At 35.9% G+C, this 19,114-nt stretch overlaps 2 protein-coding genes, 1 long non-coding RNA gene and 1 pseudogene across 4 annotated transcripts; 2 read left to right on the forward strand and 2 right to left on the reverse strand.

Moving 5' to 3' along the window:
- Positions 1-1,458: 1,458 nt before the first annotated feature.
- Positions 1,459-4,156, forward strand: LOC142551823 (large ribosomal subunit protein mL102 (rPPR5)-like). The gene has a single exon (XM_075661250.1). The coding sequence runs from the start codon at positions 1,626-1,628 to the stop codon at positions 3,915-3,917; it is 2,292 nt and encodes a 763-aa protein (XP_075517365.1). The 5' UTR covers positions 1,459-1,625; the 3' UTR covers positions 3,918-4,156.
- A 1,949-nt stretch (positions 4,157-6,105) lies between these two features.
- On the reverse strand, positions 6,106-8,527 carry LOC142550978 (BTB/POZ domain-containing protein At5g03250-like; annotated as a pseudogene).
- Positions 8,528-10,165: 1,638 nt separating this feature from the next.
- LOC142551825 (glucomannan 4-beta-mannosyltransferase 1-like) lies at positions 10,166-15,027 on the reverse strand. Its single transcript, XM_075661251.1, is given in 11 exon segments — positions 10,166-11,225; positions 11,529-11,551; positions 11,553-11,721; positions 11,820-12,019; positions 12,128-12,241; positions 12,329-12,465; positions 12,567-12,677; positions 12,955-13,041; positions 13,044-13,197; positions 13,287-13,385; positions 14,713-15,027. Coding segments are annotated over 11 exon segments (1,569 nt in total). The 3' UTR covers positions 10,166-11,065.
- A 301-nt stretch (positions 15,028-15,328) lies between these two features.
- On the forward strand, positions 15,329-18,792 carry LOC142551826 (uncharacterized). 2 transcript variants are annotated; one of them, XR_012821627.1, is made up of 3 exons: positions 15,329-15,448; positions 15,486-18,003; positions 18,160-18,789. It is a non-coding gene; the product is annotated as an uncharacterized LOC142551826 (long non-coding RNA). The 2 variants fall into 2 exon arrangements; XR_012821626.1 differs by lacking the exon at positions 15,329-15,448 and having other exon boundaries at positions 17,253-17,384; positions 17,489-18,003; positions 18,160-18,792.
- The last annotated feature ends 322 nt before the right edge of the window (positions 18,793-19,114 follow it).

A 19,114-nucleotide genomic window follows, 5' to 3' on the forward strand; every position in this document is an offset into this window, starting at 1 on the left:
AACACGTTCCTTAGCGTTGTCCAGTGTGCGAAATCTCCACCAGAAGGATGCCTACAAACGTGACGATAACGACAACTTGATCTGATCAGAGGCCAGTCGCTATTGTCATGTGTTCCTCGTTTTGTTAATGTTATGAAAAAATGCTAGTATATGCAGAAATAACCTTTTGTACAATATGCCTCTTTTCTGATGTATTCGTTTGCAGCCGGCAGATTCTTTCAACTTAGCTTGAGATTTTTCTAAATGAAACTATCCCAATTCCTAAGTACTGTAAAATTATGTTTTATATTTCACAAGTTCCATCGTCATTAAAAAAAATAGAAAATATTAGACGATAGACTAACCAAATCTGAAACATTTATACATGATTCATCCCAATTCTTGGTCACCTATGCTGCCTTTACTCCCAGTGTAAAGAAAAACTCGACGCAGGGACAATAAGATTACAATGACAGTAGCATTTATGTGTCTTGGTGCAGATCAAGGAAATAGCCAACCATTAGATCTAGGTTCATATGATAGTTGTTTTTCTTGATTTTCTCCGAAGTATGATGCAACTAACCTTTTGAAATTGATAAATAATTTTGGCAAAAACTTATGTGAGACGGTCTCACGATCGTATTTTGTGAGACGGATCTCTTATTTGGGTCATCCATGAAATGATATTACTTTTTATACTAAGATTATTACTTTTTTATTGTGAATATCGGTAGGATTGATCCGTCTCACAGATAAAGATTCGTGAGACCGTCTCACAAGAGATCTAATCAATTATTTTTATAAGATTAGTATAAATTTCACTATTCACTAATAACTAATCCAGTTATAATTAATATAACCAATAGAAATATAAACAAACTTTCGATCCCAAAATTTTGCTTAATGGGAGCCCTATATTGTGATGGGCCCTCCCCTCGACAAATGTTCACATTAGAATTCATTTTAGAACTTGTTTTTGCACTAATTATTAAAAATTAAATCAATCAAATATTATATATAAATAAAATAAATTATAAACAAAATTTTTGATTTATCTATTTCAACAAATATCAATATAGTGTATCATATTTGAAATATTTTTTTTCCAAAAAATTTTAATTGTTTTGTGTGTAATTTATTGTATTATGCTTATATATAATGTATGATGTGTTTAATTCATAATAATTAATATCAACAAAACTTGTTCGAGCAATATTAAGTACGATTTGAAGCATCAAGTTTAACAGATGATTTCATATAAGTATATTTCAACTTGATATAAATATTATTTCAGTTTCAATGAGATTTCCTTTATTATAATTAAATGAATTAATGCACTATTCTATGTTTTTTTAGTGGGCACTAATATTTGATTTTATTATTTAATTAGGATAATTTATTTTTCTGCAATATTATATGTTTTTTTAGTTGGCATTAATATATGATTTTATTATTTAAGTGGGATAATTTATTTTTCTGATCTTGAAATATGCATCTTCGCCTGCGTTAAACCCTAACTAAGCTTCCTTCCTATTAGTTTAGGAGAGAGCTCACTTTCAAAACCCTAATCTATATCTCCATTTTAGGCGGAACCCCAATTTTATCAGCCAAAATTCAGCTCATTTTGGATTCAGCCAATTGAAGAAATGGCGTATCTAGCTGCATTGAGAGAATCTCATTTTAAACCAAACCACTTCAAGCTTTCATCCCCATTTTTGTTCGGAACCCATTCCTTCTTCTGCTCCTCCGCCACCTCTGAGGTTGAATCCCCGAAGATTGACCTAAATTCAGGCGCCGATGAGTTGTTCTCATCAGATCAAACAGCCGATTCTTCTTCAAGAAACAATACGGCGGCGGCGGCAATTCCATCGAGGCAATCAGAAGGTAAGCGGCAGAAATCCCCTGAAAAAATAGAAGATGTAGTGTGTAGAATGATGGCTAGTCGGGCGTGGACAACTCGTTTACAGAACTCGATCCGAAACTTGGTTCCGAGTTTCGATTTCGAACTAGTTTACAATGTGTTGCACGGCGCCAAGAGCTCGGAGCACGCGCTCCAATTCTTTCGCTGGGTTGAAAGATCGGGCCTTTTTCAACATAATAAAGAGACCCATGTAAAAATAATCGAGATCTTAGGACGGGCGTCTAAGCTCAATCATGCCAGGTGCATTTTATTAGATATGCCGAAAAAGGGTTTGGAATGGGATGAGGATTTATGGGTTTTGATGATCGATAGTTATGGAAAAGCGGGTATAGTTCAGGAGAGCGTGAAGCTGTTTCAGAAAATGGAGGAGTATGGAGTTGAACGGACGTTAAAGTCTTATGATACTTTGTTTAAGGTTATCATGCGTAGAGGTAGGTATATGATGGCCAAGAGATATTATAACAAGATGTTGGATGATGGCATCAAACCCACTAGACATACGTTTAATGTTTTGATTTGGGGATTTTTTCTTTCAGAAAAGGTTGAGACTGCCAATAGATTTTTTGAGGATATGAAGAGCAGGGGGATAATGCCAGATGTGGTCACATATAATACATTAATCAATGGGTACTGTCGAATTAAGAACATGGAGGAAGCTGAACGTTATTTTGTGGAGATGAAAGGGAGGAACATTGAGCCAACAATAGTATCTTACACGACTCTGATTAAGGGGTATGTCTCTGTTGAGCGAGTTGATGATGCATTGAGGTTGCTGGAGGAGATGAAGGGGTTTGGAATTAAGCCAAATGCCATCACATACTCAACGTTGCTGCCCGGTTTGTGTGATTCAAATAAGATGTCTGAAGCGCGTAAAATTTTGAAAGAGATGATGGATAAGTATATTGAACCTAAGGATTCCTCAATTTTCATGAGACTTATTTCTGGTCACTGCAAGGCAGGTGATTTGGATGCTGCTTCAGATGTGCTTAAGACTATGATTAGGTTGAGTGTTCCTACAGAAGCTGGGCATTATAGTGTTCTGATTGAAAATTGCTGCAATGCTGGTCAATATGATCAAGCGGTGATGTTTTTGGATAAGCTCATTGAAAAAGATATCATCTCGAGACCTCAGAGTACTTTGCATATGGAGCCTAGTGCGTATAACCCTCTGATAGAGTATCTTTGCAGCAATGGTCAGACCGCAAAAGCTGAAACACTTTTGCGGCAGTTGATGAAGTTGGGTGTGCAAGATCCCATTGCCTTGAACAATCTGATTCGTGGGCATGCAAAAGAGGGAACTCCTGAGCCTGCCTTTGAACTTCTGAAGATCATGGTTAGGAGAAACATCCTTGCTGAAAAAAGTGCACATGAATCTCTTATCCAATGCTACTTGAAAAAGAATGAGACTGCCGATGCAAAAGCGGCTTTGGATAGTATGATTGAGAATGGGCATCTTCCAGATTCTTCATTGTTTAGAACTGTAATGGATAGCTTATTCAAGGATGGACGAGTTCAGACGGCAAGCCGAGTGATGAAAACTATGTTGGAGAAGGGGGTGAAGGATCATGAAGATTTGATTGCTGAGATCTTGGAAGGTCTGCTTTTAAGAGGACATGTTGAGGAGGCCCTTGGAAGAATTGAACTGATTATGCACAGCGGCATCTCACTGGATTATGATAGCCTCTTGTCCATTCTATGTGAGAAAGGAAAGACAATTGCTGCCATGAAACTATTAGATTTTGGCTTGGAGAGAGACTTCATGATTGATTTTTCGAGCTACGAGAAGGTGTTGGACGCCCTATTAGCTGCGGGGAAGACTCTCAATGCATACTCAATCTTGTGTAAGTTTATGGAGAAAGGAGGAGTAAAGGATTGGAGTTGCTGCAAAGATTTGATCAATAGTCTCAATCAAGAGGGGAACACAAAACAAGCAGATATCCTCTCTCGGATGATCATGGGAAAGACCGAGCAGGCTGATGGCAAGAAAGGTAAGAAAAAATCAGCAGTGGCTCACTAATCGAAACAGTTTATGATTTTGCTGCTAGATCATTGGTGAGAACTTGTTCTTGAAATTTATTGGAGATTGTCTCTGGCCCTTAACTTACACACATTTCTTAGCACTGTGAAAGAAGCAGTTGATTGAATAGCAAAAGTAGATGGCCTATTAGTGTTGGCTGAGTGTTGTTTTGCTTGTTTCAAATAAGACAACTCTCGGCTGAGCTTTTTTCAATTGATTTTCAGGTTCTATATATTCTTTTTGACTGTTTATCTAACCATGAATTTAGTAAATTCATTAATATATCTTTATTTTTTTATACAAAAAATGCCCATGCTATACTATTTCTTCTCGGTTTCGTTTTGTACTAGCTAATGTTACCTTCCGTTTTATCTATTGTGCTGTCGTCTCATTTCTGACTTTAAGTTTTGTAAGGGTTCAAAATAAAATTATATTTAAATCATATTTTTGTGTGTGTATAATAATTTATAAAAATATGTTTATAAAATTTTCTAAAGTGTGTAGACGGTTGGAGGCATAGTCAAATTTCACCATGAAATTGTAAAATGGGACTCTAAGTAGGACCGTCGGAGTAGTAATTGAGTCTAATAGTTTCCGATTAATCTCTATGTTTTAATTAATATTTAGTTTGAATTTGGCTGTTTATTGAGCAATTTGTGGGTGAACTGGCGGCATAGGCGTGAAGCCGTGACTACGAATGAGGGAATTATACAATGACGCAACGTTTGGTAGATAGGATTAGCCTAGGATAGGACTACCAATCAATTGTTTGACTCGCTGATAAGTGCATCAGGGATAACCCAATTCCCGTGATTTGGACACTGTTCAATTGTGAAGACGTCTGACATAGATCCCACTTTTGACGAGGTATTAGGAGTCCCATTTTGTACAGTGCCCAAGCCAACGCCTTATTTTTCCAAAACTGCCCTTTGCCCTAATTGAGATATAAGCTGCGAATAACAATAATTCTTCAGTCGTTGTATCAGAGGCCGCCACTATGGGTTTCTCGGATGGACTTAATGGCAGATTCTACAAGGTGAGTGATTGTTGAAATGCATTTTGGTAAATAGTTAAGAACATTGACGACTACAATAATCTGAAGAAATCAAACTACTGTAACAAAACATATTGTTGCATTCATGTACATCGTGTGACAAGAAATGGGCTTTCTTCGAAAAAAATAAGGAAATGCAGAAATAGAGTTGCAAAAAATTGTAATTACTCCAACAAAACAAGAAATCACCATCGAATTAATTTAGGAGAAGTAGCTGGTTGTGTCCTTCGATTTATGTTTCAAATGAAACTTCTGGGTTGTCTATGGTAAAATCAGCCACAAACCTGCAAAATAATTTTTTTTTTTAGTAACAATGAGAAGGAGATCACCCCAAAACCCATTAGTAACGACGTGAATTCGAGAAAACGAATAATAGAGGTATAAAAGAAAAATAGTTGCCAAAATACAAATTTAATAGAAATTATGACATTACTAGATCGTTTGCTAAAATATCAGGGGGATTCACTTCAGATTTGAGATGGAAGAAATTTAAACCATCGAGGGAGAGCGATAGTATAATCCATAGATCTGGGTTCTTAGATCTGCGATAGATGTGTTGTGTATTTCCAGGTAATTTGAAAATAATATAGTCACCAGGGGTAAAACGAGAAAGTATATTTTACTATCTCAATCAATCAGGAGGTTAACAATTGAAGCAAACAAAAATCTTTTTTATGCAAGGTATTATATCTCATGCGATGCCACTTTATAATGCATTGTATTGTCTACATATTATTAATCCCATCATATCTACCAAACCTTGCCTGAAGATATTGTCGGATCAATTTTTTTAGAGTAGGTCTCTTGTGGTCTTTATCTGTGGGACGGGTCAACACTACCGATATTCACAATAAAAAGTAATACTTTTAGCATAAAAAATAATATTTTTTCATGGATGACCCAAATAAGATATATGTCTCACAAAATACGACTCGCAAGATCGTCTCAGACAAGTTTTTACCATTTTTTTAATAGCAAAGGCAGTTGTTTATTAAAATTCATTTTTTCACTTTTAATTATAGTAATATATGTTGTATTTAGAAAAAATTAATAATGTTTACACAAAATTTATGATCGGTTTTTTTTCTTAAAGATAATACAAAGTATTCATATACAGCAATAATCAAACTCGAATCAAATGATTCCATGACGATTCATCCAGATCCTCGGGTGGTAGTGGAACGAAATGGAAAGATGTGAAATTTGTTCACCTCCGAATTTTTCGTCTTTGACAATTGTAACACAAGCTCGGTTTCCTTCAAATCTCGTGTTCCACTTTTACTTAATATACAAGAAATTTTATTTGTTTTAAATGAATTTATATGTACAAAATATAAAATGAAATGCCAGCTGAATCACAAGATCTAGTCTAAGAATGACTTGGCACATCAGTTCCATGTTTAATTCTCACTTATGGTGCCGAAGGTTATGCTAACTTATGGCAAACATGCGACCAGAAAATTACTAGAGAAGCTCATCCGCCACGGCCACTGGAGTTACCAGTACGATCCATCTAATGTTGTCCGGTAACTAATGGTGGCTGTGGCTTCGTGTCGCTATGCTTGGATGTCTCGTTATTGCATTGATGAGATTTCCTCCTGCAGAATATATTTCAACTCCTCTTCATCTTCACCAGTTTCTGAAACCTCTCCTTCATGCTCCACAGTCCTTTTCTAGCTCAGAAACACGTTCCCACACTTCGTCTAAGCTCGATCCTCTACCATGTGAAACGCCCCTCTGGCCACCACCATGGTGGTTCGAAAGATAAAGAGCTGAATCTGGGTTGCGGGAGCTGTCAAGATTGTCTGAAACAAAAAACCAATTTGAGATTAATTGCGTAGACGCAGCTGTTTGAAGAATAAGACCCGCACGAATACTCTTAGTGGCAGCCTTTCGCTTTGAGCAGCATGCCAACTCGCCTCCAACGAGAGCTTCTGGCAGTTCAGTAATCTACAGGTTTGCTCTCTCTCCGAGTCTGTGAGCCAGGGATGTGCCTGTTATTATTGTATTTTGATAAGTGTTATTACATCTGAAATTCAAATTTCTAAAGCTAAATTCAGATATATATCGATGGCGCGATAAATCCCATCAGAAACTGGTCTACCATAATCAGGAATGGCAGTGGCAAGGGACTGGAATTTCAGGAACTTCAGATTCACATCTGATGCAACATCAGCCAGATCGCATCCACGAGATTAGCCACCATCGTTATAGCTGTCAAAGAATTTAGCCCTTCCATTAGTGGCCTTTCGTCCACAATGCAAGGAGACGCAGCAGCTGATGCCTGGTCCATTGACATGAAATGATCGAGAATCCTCTGGAAACAGTCAATATCGTATGAAGATTCAACAGAAGAAACCAAGTTCGGAACTAAGAGCTTTTCCAGTGCAGCTTCATCTAATTGGACCCCAACCTGTCTCTCCAAATTTTCTCTACATGACGGACTGGCTTGCAAAACAATAGCAATGTGAAGCAGCCTGAGAAGAAACCTTATGTGTACGACTCCTCTCTGGTTTGGAAGTGATTCCACTATATCTTCAAGAAGCGCCCTTTGATCTGCCTCGGCAGGAATGGAAATCATTGACCCCGAATTCAAGTTCTTAAAACTTTATTCTGTTGGTGTGTGGGATGTATCTCTTGGCATAAAACACAAAGGCTCAAGCAATATTTTGGGGTTTCATACCTCCTGCTTCAACAGCCAGGATGAAGCGTTTAAACCGAGCTAAAGAAAGAAAAGAAACATCCTCGTACCACCAGTCATCAATTGTCGGCTTCATCTCTGTAAAAATGCATATTCCATTCCACAAAACAGCTTCAGCAGCTGCTCTACAGTCTCTGCCAACCCAGCGACAGGCCCTATGAATAACTCAGAATTGGCACAAGCTGCCGTTGCCAATGAGTTTATGCACCTTGACACAATGTGAAGCTCCTCTGCAAAGTGCAAACTGTAGAACTTCACAGGTTTCACGGCCCTTATTGTATCAGTCCAATTGCGAGAACCTCAGCGAGAAAAGCTTTTGTTTGTGTAATGAGATTTCGCTCTCCATACTCTTCAGTCATTTCAAGAAACTCAGTTGCGCATCTAAGACACACAACAGTCATCGAGGACTCTATTTTGACACCATAACAGAATTGGCTACAAGCTCTATTTTGACACCGTAACAGAATTTGGTACTAGCTCGAAAGATTTGGCTCCTCCATGTAGCTCATATGTTGGAAGACACAAGCGGGTGCATCAGAACTAGTTGATTCACCTGTACGTCTCTCAAGTAGTCCACTCCTTGACTGTAATGGAAACTGTATATTTTGAGCTCATGTTACCTATTGTCGTCTAAACATCAAATTTCACAGAATCACTAATAAATTGAAGGCCAAATAAATTCAACTCTTCATACCTTATGAAGATGAAAGGACATTTCTCCTATTTCAATGGTGACATCAATTGGGAGGCCGGATGTGCAATATTTCTGAAGAGGTTGCATGAAAGCTTCATGAAAGTGACTAATTGTACACCATGACTAAGGCTAAAGGATTTGATAATGGCGGATATAGAGCAAATAATATGTCCAAGAATATATATAATTGGCAGTTTCACATAGATGAACATAACTCGATCAATATCTAGGGATAAATAAATCAGAGAAACAATGGACTCTATCATCTAAGCCGTCGAACACCCTAAATTTTCCAAAATTACAGGAAATGTGCAGAGCTCGAGGAAAGAAAGAAAGAAAGAGAGATGGAGAGCCTATTAGAGAACACCAAATGATTCGAATCAACTCTAGAACTTTTTGAGACTGGTCGAATAATATGCTAGATACTGGAACTCGAGCATGTTTGAAGACATTTCGCGTGAAGTTTTAGCAAAACTTAGCTCACTCAATGAACATTACTCCTATTGTGAACTGTAATAAAACTAGACTACCTCATGAAACTTGAACAAAACGAAGTAAAAGTATGTTGAAAAAGAGTGCTGAGGCTCTGTAATTCGAGGCTACGTGTGGGTTCTTTGCGAGCATGAATGGAACGTTGGGTTTTGTTGATCCGTGCATGTTTTCGATATATGTCATGATCTTATTTGTGCACACATTGTCTGCACGAGCCAGGAAACGTCTAGCAGGATTGCATCTCCATAAACTTTAATTCATACAAAACCAAAAATCTTGGTTTGATTTGGTTAATAACTGAACCAAATTACATCTCGAACATCTTTAATTCATGCTCTAAAAGCTTAGATAAATATTGGATATAATTATCTTGCTTTGTATCGACTTCCTTTGAAAGTTGAAGACTCGTATTAAACATCTAAATCTTTTATCAGGTGCATTGAAATCATTATGGCATGTGGCTGCTTTTGATTTCTGGAACTTTGCCATTTTTTCCTTCTATAACTCATGGCTTTGCTGGTAAGGGTTACTCTTCTTGGAAGGAAACGGAGTGGAGCAATATATAAACCTTGATGCTCTGTTTTTTAATATTTGTTATCATATTTTTATGTGAAATTTATGATTTACCATAATTGATACGTATAATGTTAGAGTTTTTAAAAAAATTATGCAAAATTAGCAATCTCCAAAAATATTGTCCACAGGTTGAGAGTAAAATCTCTTGAGAATTTATTATAATCTAAGTTCGATTCATAAAATATATATTTTTTTACACAAAATCGAATTAATTTTGTGAGATGGTTTTTTAGTTTAAAAAATGAGATTTAACTCATTGCTAACAGAGTAAGTTTTTTGTGAGACGGTTTCACGAATTTTTATCTGTGAAACGGGTCAACCCTACCGATATTCACAATAAAAAATAATACTCTTAGCATAAAAAGTAATATTTTTTTATAGATGACCTAAATAAAAAATCTGTCTAACAAAATACGACTCATAAGACCATCTCACATCAGTTTTTTATTTAGTAAATGAATTTGAAGTACCGCCAAATGGATCCAACAACATTTCCCACCCACGCTCAACAACTTTTGTCTTCAACTCGATGCTTGCACGTGCTCAAATCTCACATGCATAATTGACACGTGCCACTCCCAAATTACATCCTCCACACCACCGTCTATAAATAAAATCGCATGCAGCCGCATTCCCTCGAAACAACAGTTGTGAGAGCCGTGTTCGCGACAGCGATCTTAATTCCTGCGGTCCGTGAAACGATGTCGCTTCCTTTTCCGGTTGCTTTTCTTGGTGAGTGTCTGCATGGTCAGCCGGACTTTGTGTAGATGTCTGGATTTTATGTTATTTTTTTGTTGGGTGAATTTTTGCTTGTGTTAGAATTATAATATAGGTTATCAAATTAGAAAAGTGGGTTTTCCCCTAATCTTCTTATTAAGGTGGATCGTGAATGTGTTGGATTTGGATGATTGTGATTCATTGTTGCGGATTGAACTTGGATCATGATCTATTTGGTTAATTACTGGAAAATATAATTTATGAGTAGCTCTCAAATTAAAATTCAGATAGAAATCCAGAGTAAGATTTTTTGTTGGATTGTTGTGGTTAAATTTGGGTATTTTAGATTGAGAAATTGCTGACATTTGATTACAACATAAATGCTGCCCCTTTTGTTATATGTAGCAACTAGCGTGCCCAAGAGCTTAGTTCAGCTTGCGAAACATTTATATATTTTTCTGAAAAATACTGATGGAATTAGAACTGTTTTAATCTGATCTTGTTTCCCCTAGGCCGCTCCGAAGGGATTATATTATAGGAGGTGATGAATCGATATTCAACCAGGTGGTATAGTTTGGTAGAAAATTTGGTCTTTTATGATTTCGTCTTCTAAGCTCCAAAAAAAGTGTTAAAGTTCTCTTTTAATACTATGGCCTCGACTTTGGAATTTCTGCATGATAAATATTCTTTTGATTACTCTGCGAAATTACATAATGTGAAATGATATACAAAATAGTGAAATACAGGGAAAAATAAATAGATGAAACCTTTTAATACAATTATTCAATTTCACGAAGAAACAAGATAGATAGATAATTACATGACCTTTATTTGCTTACTCTGTCAGTAGACTGACATTTAACACTAGAGCTTGTAGGTTGCATCAGCCCACCTTTGTTCTTTCTTTATCATCTTTAGTTCGGTACAATAGTCCCTATGTACCCAACTCCAACAACAAAAAAAGCGGTTGCCTGGAGTAGTAGGTAAATATAGAAATGGTCGTTCCCATATAGCATATTGTAAATGGCACAATGTAGCAGAAACAATCCGAGAGTAAGCTCTGTGAAGTGGATCCTGTGTATAAAATGAATTTAAGTTAGTGACTAGATAAATTTTGAAGTTATCTTTCATCCGGGGTGCATAGGATATCTGATCAATCAAAGGTTCCATCTCTTACTCCCCGAAGAAAGTAAATGGAGATTTGTATATGCGGATTTTGGTCTTTCATGAGCTTGGTTACCTCCAGTGTTTGTAAAGTGTCTGTATTTTCTTTTTAGGATGGTTATCTTTCATAATTCAGTCATCCACCTTTGTAATCTGGCAGATTGACACGAATTTTGTATTATTTGACGATAGAAATTGCTTAAGTTAATTTACCTTTCACCAATACGTGATCGAGGCCCTCGTGACTGCTCTTGGATTGTTCTTCCTTGCGTTGTTCCCCAGCTTTTCAGTAACAACCCATTCATTTACTCGGTTAGCTTCAAGAAGTCCAATTATTGCCGCCTTTGATCTATGAAGAGACATGACATTTTCAAAGAGTATCCATAGTACTAGAAGATGTATAGACCTGTGACAAAGTTAAGTAGAAACTTAGAAAAATTAATTAGATTATAGATAATTAAAGTGATGTAGATTTTTCTATTTAGCTTTTTTGAATTTACATGCCTGAGAGTGGACACTGCATTGAGAATGGTAATGGCAGCTGGAAGATAAATCGCTAGCGGCTTTGGCAGATGGACTTCAGGAATTAAGATTGTTGTTGGGATCACGATGCAGTAAAAGAAAAACGTAACCCAATGTGCAACAATCTTCCTTACAAAGAAAAAAGCATATATGACGTGCCACTTCTTCCAGATTGACACGCGCTGCAAGTAAGGAAGGTGTGTGAATATCCACTGGAAAGATTCAAATTTTTGCTATTGTACAACTAGTTTGTCAGTGATACTAACAGGGAACAGCTGTAGTTGTATTACCTCGCAAAGAACTATTTCCATGAACATTTTCCTGAAGAGATTAGCCGGCCCGCATGACCAGCGATGCTGTTGGTATCTGTATGCCTTAAATGTACTTGGTAGCTCGTTTTTCACCTAAGAAAGGTGATCAGGTGCAACTTAATCAAAAAGTATGTTATCTTGGCAAATATTTCATATTTAAGTGATCGATTGAACACTCACCGCCAGGTCACCCGCGAAGAGAAATTTCCAGCCCTTTAGGCTAGCCCTGACGGCAAGGTCCATGTCCTCTACTGTGGTTCTGTCCTTCCATCCACCAGCATCAATTAGCGCACTCATCCGCCAAACACCAGCTGTCCCTGCAATACAGGTCAAATGTCTTAACACTGTTATTCGTAGAGTGAGTTCACTTTTGAAGTAAAAAATAACTTTTAAAACTGTAATATCAGTGCTGGGCAACCATTGAATCCAAAGAACGAGCATGTTGAGGATCCAACTTCTTGCTCAACACTGAAGTGATATTGTAATGACATCTCTTGGAGGCGAGTCATTATGCATTCATCTGCATTCACTGGAAATTTAAATTGCCTTTAGCTTCAAGAAAACAAGCAAATCGTTAAATTAAATGACTGTGTTGTGACAAAATCCCTTAAATGAGTGTGTTGTGACAAAAGCCCATTGCCCATCGTGATTTACTTCAACTGAAGATTGAAATATTATGATCATGGTTAAAGACTTGAGCACGCCAATCTCACTCGTGTCATTTGAATACTATGTTAAATGAGATAATACTTTCAAATTTTGAGTGTTTTGACTTGTGTTACGGAGTATGATATCGTTGGCCTTACCAAATTTCCACCTTGCCTGAACCAAGCCCAATTGTGGGTTTTCAAGTAGATAGGGAACGGTCCTCCAGAGAAAATCTTTTTCTGGCTATCGAAGATGACTACAAATTCACAAGCTTCAACATAACTCTTTTTTAAACCTTCTCGAAGGGCACCCGCTTTGTAACCATTTCTGTTGTTCCTTGTTTCATACTTTATATTCACACCGCTGCGGATCCATTTTTGGCACTCTAATTCCACCAGTGCCTGCCATGATTTGGTATTTGAAATCAGTACACAGACAAAATTACAACAGAAATCATATGTGAACTTCATTTGTGGTTGAGACTGAATACCCGTAAGGCTGCATTGGTAGAGTCATCTAGAACCTGCACAATGAGTCGATCTGATGGCCATGAAAGATTAGATACAGCTCCAATTGATAGCTTATAAACCTAAATAAATACAACTTTTTTTCGTTAGTTCTCCCTATTCTGTCATTTCTCAAATTTGATCCTGTGCTGCATAGTATGAAGGCTTTAAAATCAGATAATATCCAGAGTGGATCGCTAATTCACCCTATGTACTACTGGTGTAAGCTTTTCTTCATTTGTTTTTGGCAGTTTTCACGAATCTTTGCACACAGTTATTCTGTTTGTAACCTTTTTATTAGTGTAATTTACAATAACCTAGACTCATAAATGCACATCGGATGTTTCAGTTTTGTATATGATTAAAATTCTAATCAACTAGTACGTATATGTGGAAATTATAAGCTGGAATTCTGTTGCGTTAAATCTAAATTGCTGTGTGTCTTATGTACAAATTATGATCAAATACCAACTACTTTTGGGGCATTGGTGAATTATTATGGTAAAGGTGTGATATTATACATTAACTCACTATATTTCTTGTACGAGATTAGTAAATTGCTATATATGAATGTATTCTACCTTTAGGTGAGTTAAGACCTCTATTTAATTAAGCAGATTAGAAATAATTACATTCAACAATCACCGTACATTTACTGCAACAAAAAGCACAGACTAGTAAATGAGCTAAAAATTTATTTTTGATGATAAAAGAGAGAATATATGCCGCAACCATGAAGGAAATATTGGAAATAAAACTCGCAATGTTTTTTATCAATTAAATGACTTTGACAGAGAGAGAGAACCAATGGTCTTATTTTTCATACTGTGCCACTTTTAAAGTATGTGTGTTCCTAATTATATACAATATTAGAGCAGTAGAATAACCAAGACAGAACTTTGAAAGCTCTAAACCATAAAGTAACGATTTGCATTCCTCATCATTTCTTATTTCAAGAAACTTCATCTTTATCGCCAGAAAATTTTCAACATTTGCATCACTCTTCATTCATTCCTTATTCAAGAAAATCTCACTTTATTGTGAGAAAATGATCAGCGGTTTCACAACCCTTCATTTATTGTTCAAGAAATTCAAACTCTTAACCTCTTGTTAAGAAACATCAATTTTCTTTCGATAAGAAACATCAATTTTCTTTCGATAATCTGTGCATGTAGCGATGTATATGCATGCGATGCTTCATCATTATGAAATTAGGAAAGATGATTACTTTTGATATATAAATATCTATTTTGTCATTCATCAGATTATTGACTGATGAATGGTATCATCGATTTTTAATAGTGTATCTATACTTTTGTGAAAACCTGTTATGCAATTGATGCACTTTATACGACCAGAAAAAAGCAGGCATGGACGCAGGCGATCAGACTAGAAATTCTAGTATTTTACCTCCTTTTCGTTATACATTGGGATTTGAACCAACACCATCGGATAGTTCTTGTTTTTCTCCAGGTCTTCTTTTATGGCATCTAGCTGGTAAGCGGTGTATCTTTTCTTTCCCAGACATTTGACGCATATGATAACAACAGCCATGTAAACCCGTTCAATGAAAAGCATTATTGACATCCCTATGCATATGTATAGCGCAATCTGTAGAAGAGGCACAATTATTTGAAGTCTTATACACTCCCAAGCATAATTGATGCCTCTTGTGGGATTGTAGGTTTCATTGATCTCTAGCCCTGTAAAACCGACATTTCTCATGGTGAATGAGTGGATTTCTGATGTAAAAGGAAGAAAGATTGAATCTAGACTCTGGAGTCAAAGAAAAGGAGGATCAAGAGATTAAGTCAAAATGCAATGAAAGTTGTGGTTACAATGCTTTAGGCAGCTTCGATTCTTGCTTTAAATAGGCGCAGGGGAACTCAGAGATAATAGGCAGCGCCACGTTAAATGGCTTAGGTGGAAGACGTAGAAAAAGTTTAATTTTATGGAAAGTGAACTTCCTCGTTCTGAGAGACACACGGTGTGCATGCAAATGAAGTTGCTGCAACGTAGTACTTGCTAGCTGGAATTCTGGCCTTTCTGACCGATGTTGCAGTTGAAGAATTAAACACGGATAGTTATCATGAAATGAATTTTTAACTTGAAGTTGATTACAGAGGAAAAGATGCAACTCCACTTAGTACCTACCTTAAGAGGAAAAGATGCAACTCCACTAGTACCTACCATAGGGAAATTGCTCATTTTACCGGCATAGACTTTTTGATGATCTTATTTTTTACGGTTGACTTGATTTCGCAGCTTAGATTTAATTTTCAGGGCACTTGGAGTTGGCATTATTGTGCATGTTTCACTTATTTGTAATGAGACAATAAATAACCTTCAAGATAATGTGATACAATGTTCTAATATTATTGTGATTATCAAATTTGAGCCGCTGCGAAATACCGTGGTTTGCCTCAATATTAGATAAACTTTATGCATGTCATAAACTCAACAATTTTGCATTTTTTGTTATTTTATGGCATAGAAAAACAAGTTTAGTTTCCATTCAAGCTGAATATCGTCATTGTTTACATATTACCTCATCTATAATGTCGACTTCTTTGCGGATTAATTGCTATGAAAATTTATTTTCGACACGTAACATGATCATTGTCGCGACTTGCATGTATACAGCTCATTGCTTGGTCTTATTCATTTTGAAGTTGATAAATAATAGGTATAGTCATCATCGTATTAATAATACGGCTGAGAAAGTTGTGAGTTTGGTAAGTGCCAGTTTATAGTTGGGAATAATAAAGCCTGTTATTTTGATTTGGTCGTAAATTTGTGCTAATTTGTAAGTATGAATATGGAACAGTAGCAACTTTTACTAGTGACGGTAAAGATGAAAGACATGAACTAATTTATTTCTGCAATATATTAAACAGTATAAGTGTATATCTGTTAGTTTGTACTCTTACTAGTAGTTGCAGGGTGAGTTAGTTATAAATGAAGATTGAACTGTTAAATTAGGCGGACAAGAGTATAATGATATAATGTAGTCTTCATAATCCCCTCAACAATGTACAAAAGTAAAAAAATCCAATGATTGGTCACTCTTTGATATTATTTGCTAGGAACTTCCCATAACTGAATTTCATTTAAAGACAAAGTGGATCAAATTTGTTCACATAATATTAAAATGGTGTGTTTTAATAAATGATAAAAAGATGACATAAGTGCGCATTGGTGCAGATAGTGAGAAAGCTAGTAAATGGAAACACAGATTGAATAGGGAGAAATAGATATACCTCTGAAAGACAAAAAAATGGAAAACTAGACTTGAAGTGCATGAACTGCCTACTAAGTTCTCTTGAATTGTGATATATGATTCTTTCGTTAATATGTTTACTAAGCTCCGGATTGTTATATCGTTTTAATAATATGCGAAACACCTTTAATTTCCTTCATGGTATAGGAGTCAGAAAAACTACGTAATCAGTGAAACTCAATTGCTTTGTTTGGTTTTATTTTCTATGTTTTGAGTTGAAGTTTTGGGGAAAGTTTTTGAGAAATGATTTTGGAGAATAAATAGGTATGTTCGCTATTAGTTTCCGAGAGGACAGTTTTTTCTTACGCAACTGACGTAAGATTTTGTTTGATAAATATTTTTAAATTTTATTTAAATTGATATTTATATGGATATTGATTATGACCGAGGTATTTTAAAATTTTTTAATGCGACTTTTCTTAATTTTGAGTGAACAATCGCCATCATACCACATCCAAATTTTGATTGTCTGTCCTGTGACAATATGTATCTCGGTTTTTTGTTCTGGATTTCCAGCTTGTGAGAATGTTAATGACAAAACATGTCATCTCATGACCTAGTTTCTTCATACTCAAGCTTTTGATTCTACAAACAAGGATTTTATTTTTCCTGAAAGTACAAGAGTTTTTCGTATTGAAGCTTACGGTGTGGATGTACTTGGATTTATTGTGTTATATACAACCTGCTTTGTGAAACTTTTCATTTTTGTTCTAAGTATGGGTTTTTTTCCCTCGCATTCCAATATGTTACAACACTTGTATCCAACTAAACAATAGTTCTCAAAGTCGAGCTTTCGAAAAAGGTGATGATCATATTGTGAGTGGACAGATGTTTACTTATGGTTTTTGTTGGGAGTATAAATTTTTATAGAACCTGGTTTACTTAGCATTTCAATTTATCATGCAGTTTGCAACTGGTCCACTCCAGCGTATGATAAATCTTATAAACTTATGATCATAGGAGAATGACATTTTTGAAGTCATAAAAAACTCTCACCAAATATATGATTCGTGATGAGCCTCATCTGTAGTTTTGTTTCCATGGTTCTGCATGCTTCAGACAGACCATTCCCACATTCTCGCAAAGTAGTATTTTCTTCACTTGAGAGTTCCTCATTTATCGATACCCATCTTGTGGAATATTTGATGCATCACTAGCAGCTAATGGAGCTTATCTTCCAAGTATCTTTGGTATACTTTGGAATGTGAAGGTTCTCACAAGCAATTGGTAAGCCAATTTCTCTTACCATGGAAACTCATTTAACTAGCTAAAGCTTTCGCATTTTAGTTTTCTGCAGGGTGCAATTCTTCCCACACGAACTCATTAGTAGCACATCATGCAGTTGGCAGCTCAACTCGCTGTCCTTTCTTTGCTAACATGGACGTGAGGGAAGAAAATTTCAAGACCTAACAACATGAGTGGTATATTTTTACCTGGCCTGTTTTCTTAATCGATTTTAATCATTTAAGCTTTTGATTACATAGGAGTAATACTTGATCATATGGTAGTCTACATCCAATATCTGAAAACACAAGGAGCTTTTGTGTTGATGTTCTTTCCTTCTCTCTATATTTAAGGTACTAATAACAGGGCATATAAGATGGACAGCACTGAAGTTGTTGGCACTGAAGTCACGTATCTTACAAATTTGTCTCGGGCATCAGATTTTAGGCTCCTTTTACCTTTATGGAAAAACTACAAAAAAGGTGCAATCTTGTTAGTTTCAGTTCACCCGTTAAGTTGAGAGACCATTGATTGGGTATAAAAAACCTATTGCATTAATATTAACCTCAAAGAAAGTATATGCATGTCATTTTGTGTAGACTTTTGACTGATCAGTTAAGTTTGCATGTCTTTTAAGTGATTCAATTGGGTTCCTGACGTTTCTATTTACACAGATTAAACTAAATGACAGTTCCTGCTCGGACGGTCTTTGCTCGAACTCGATGTCAAACTTGCTTCTGGGATGGGTTTACCAATCAATCTAAACATCGGGTTGCATTTGGGTGGATTTCTGTGTAAATATGTCGAGTCATATACATCTTGAATAACCACTCTGTATTTCGATGAGACATATTCTGGATGCTTTTGTCGTAATTGATTCAGTGTGCTAGAAAAATGTAGCAATATTTTGCATTTTGCGTGTAGATTTTATTGGAGAAAACTCATAAATAGCAGAATCTATCGTGCTAAATTATTAAGAATTTGACCGGAAAATTTAAGCAGAAGCACACATGAAGTTATATTTCTGAATTTTTTAAAAGTGTCTTGATCTTTCAGATTTACGTGTTCTTTTCTTGAAAGAAATCTTTAGTTTTCTCTTTTAAATTATTTTCTTAATTGAGAAAAAAATACGAAACGTGATAGAGCGTGATCTGGAGACCATGAACCACATATATAAATAATGTTTTATCATTATATTTTGATATTTTTCTTTTATTCCATCATAAAAACAGACTAGATACATTAAAGTTCAATAATCCGAAACCTTGTTTGATAATTTATTTTGGGCTTAACTCAATAGACAACTCA

The sequence above is a fragment of the Primulina tabacum genome, chromosome 7 (assembly GCF_025594145.1).
Source record: "Primulina tabacum isolate GXHZ01 chromosome 7, ASM2559414v2, whole genome shotgun sequence".
Classification (NCBI taxonomy): domain Eukaryota; kingdom Viridiplantae; phylum Streptophyta; class Magnoliopsida; order Lamiales; family Gesneriaceae; genus Primulina; species Primulina tabacum.

Bases quoted from the DNA above. Each gene is read 5' to 3' on its own strand.
- LOC142551823 (XM_075661250.1), top strand. From the start codon at position 1,626: ATGGCGTATCTAGCTGCATTGAGAGAATCTCATTTTAAACCAAACCAC.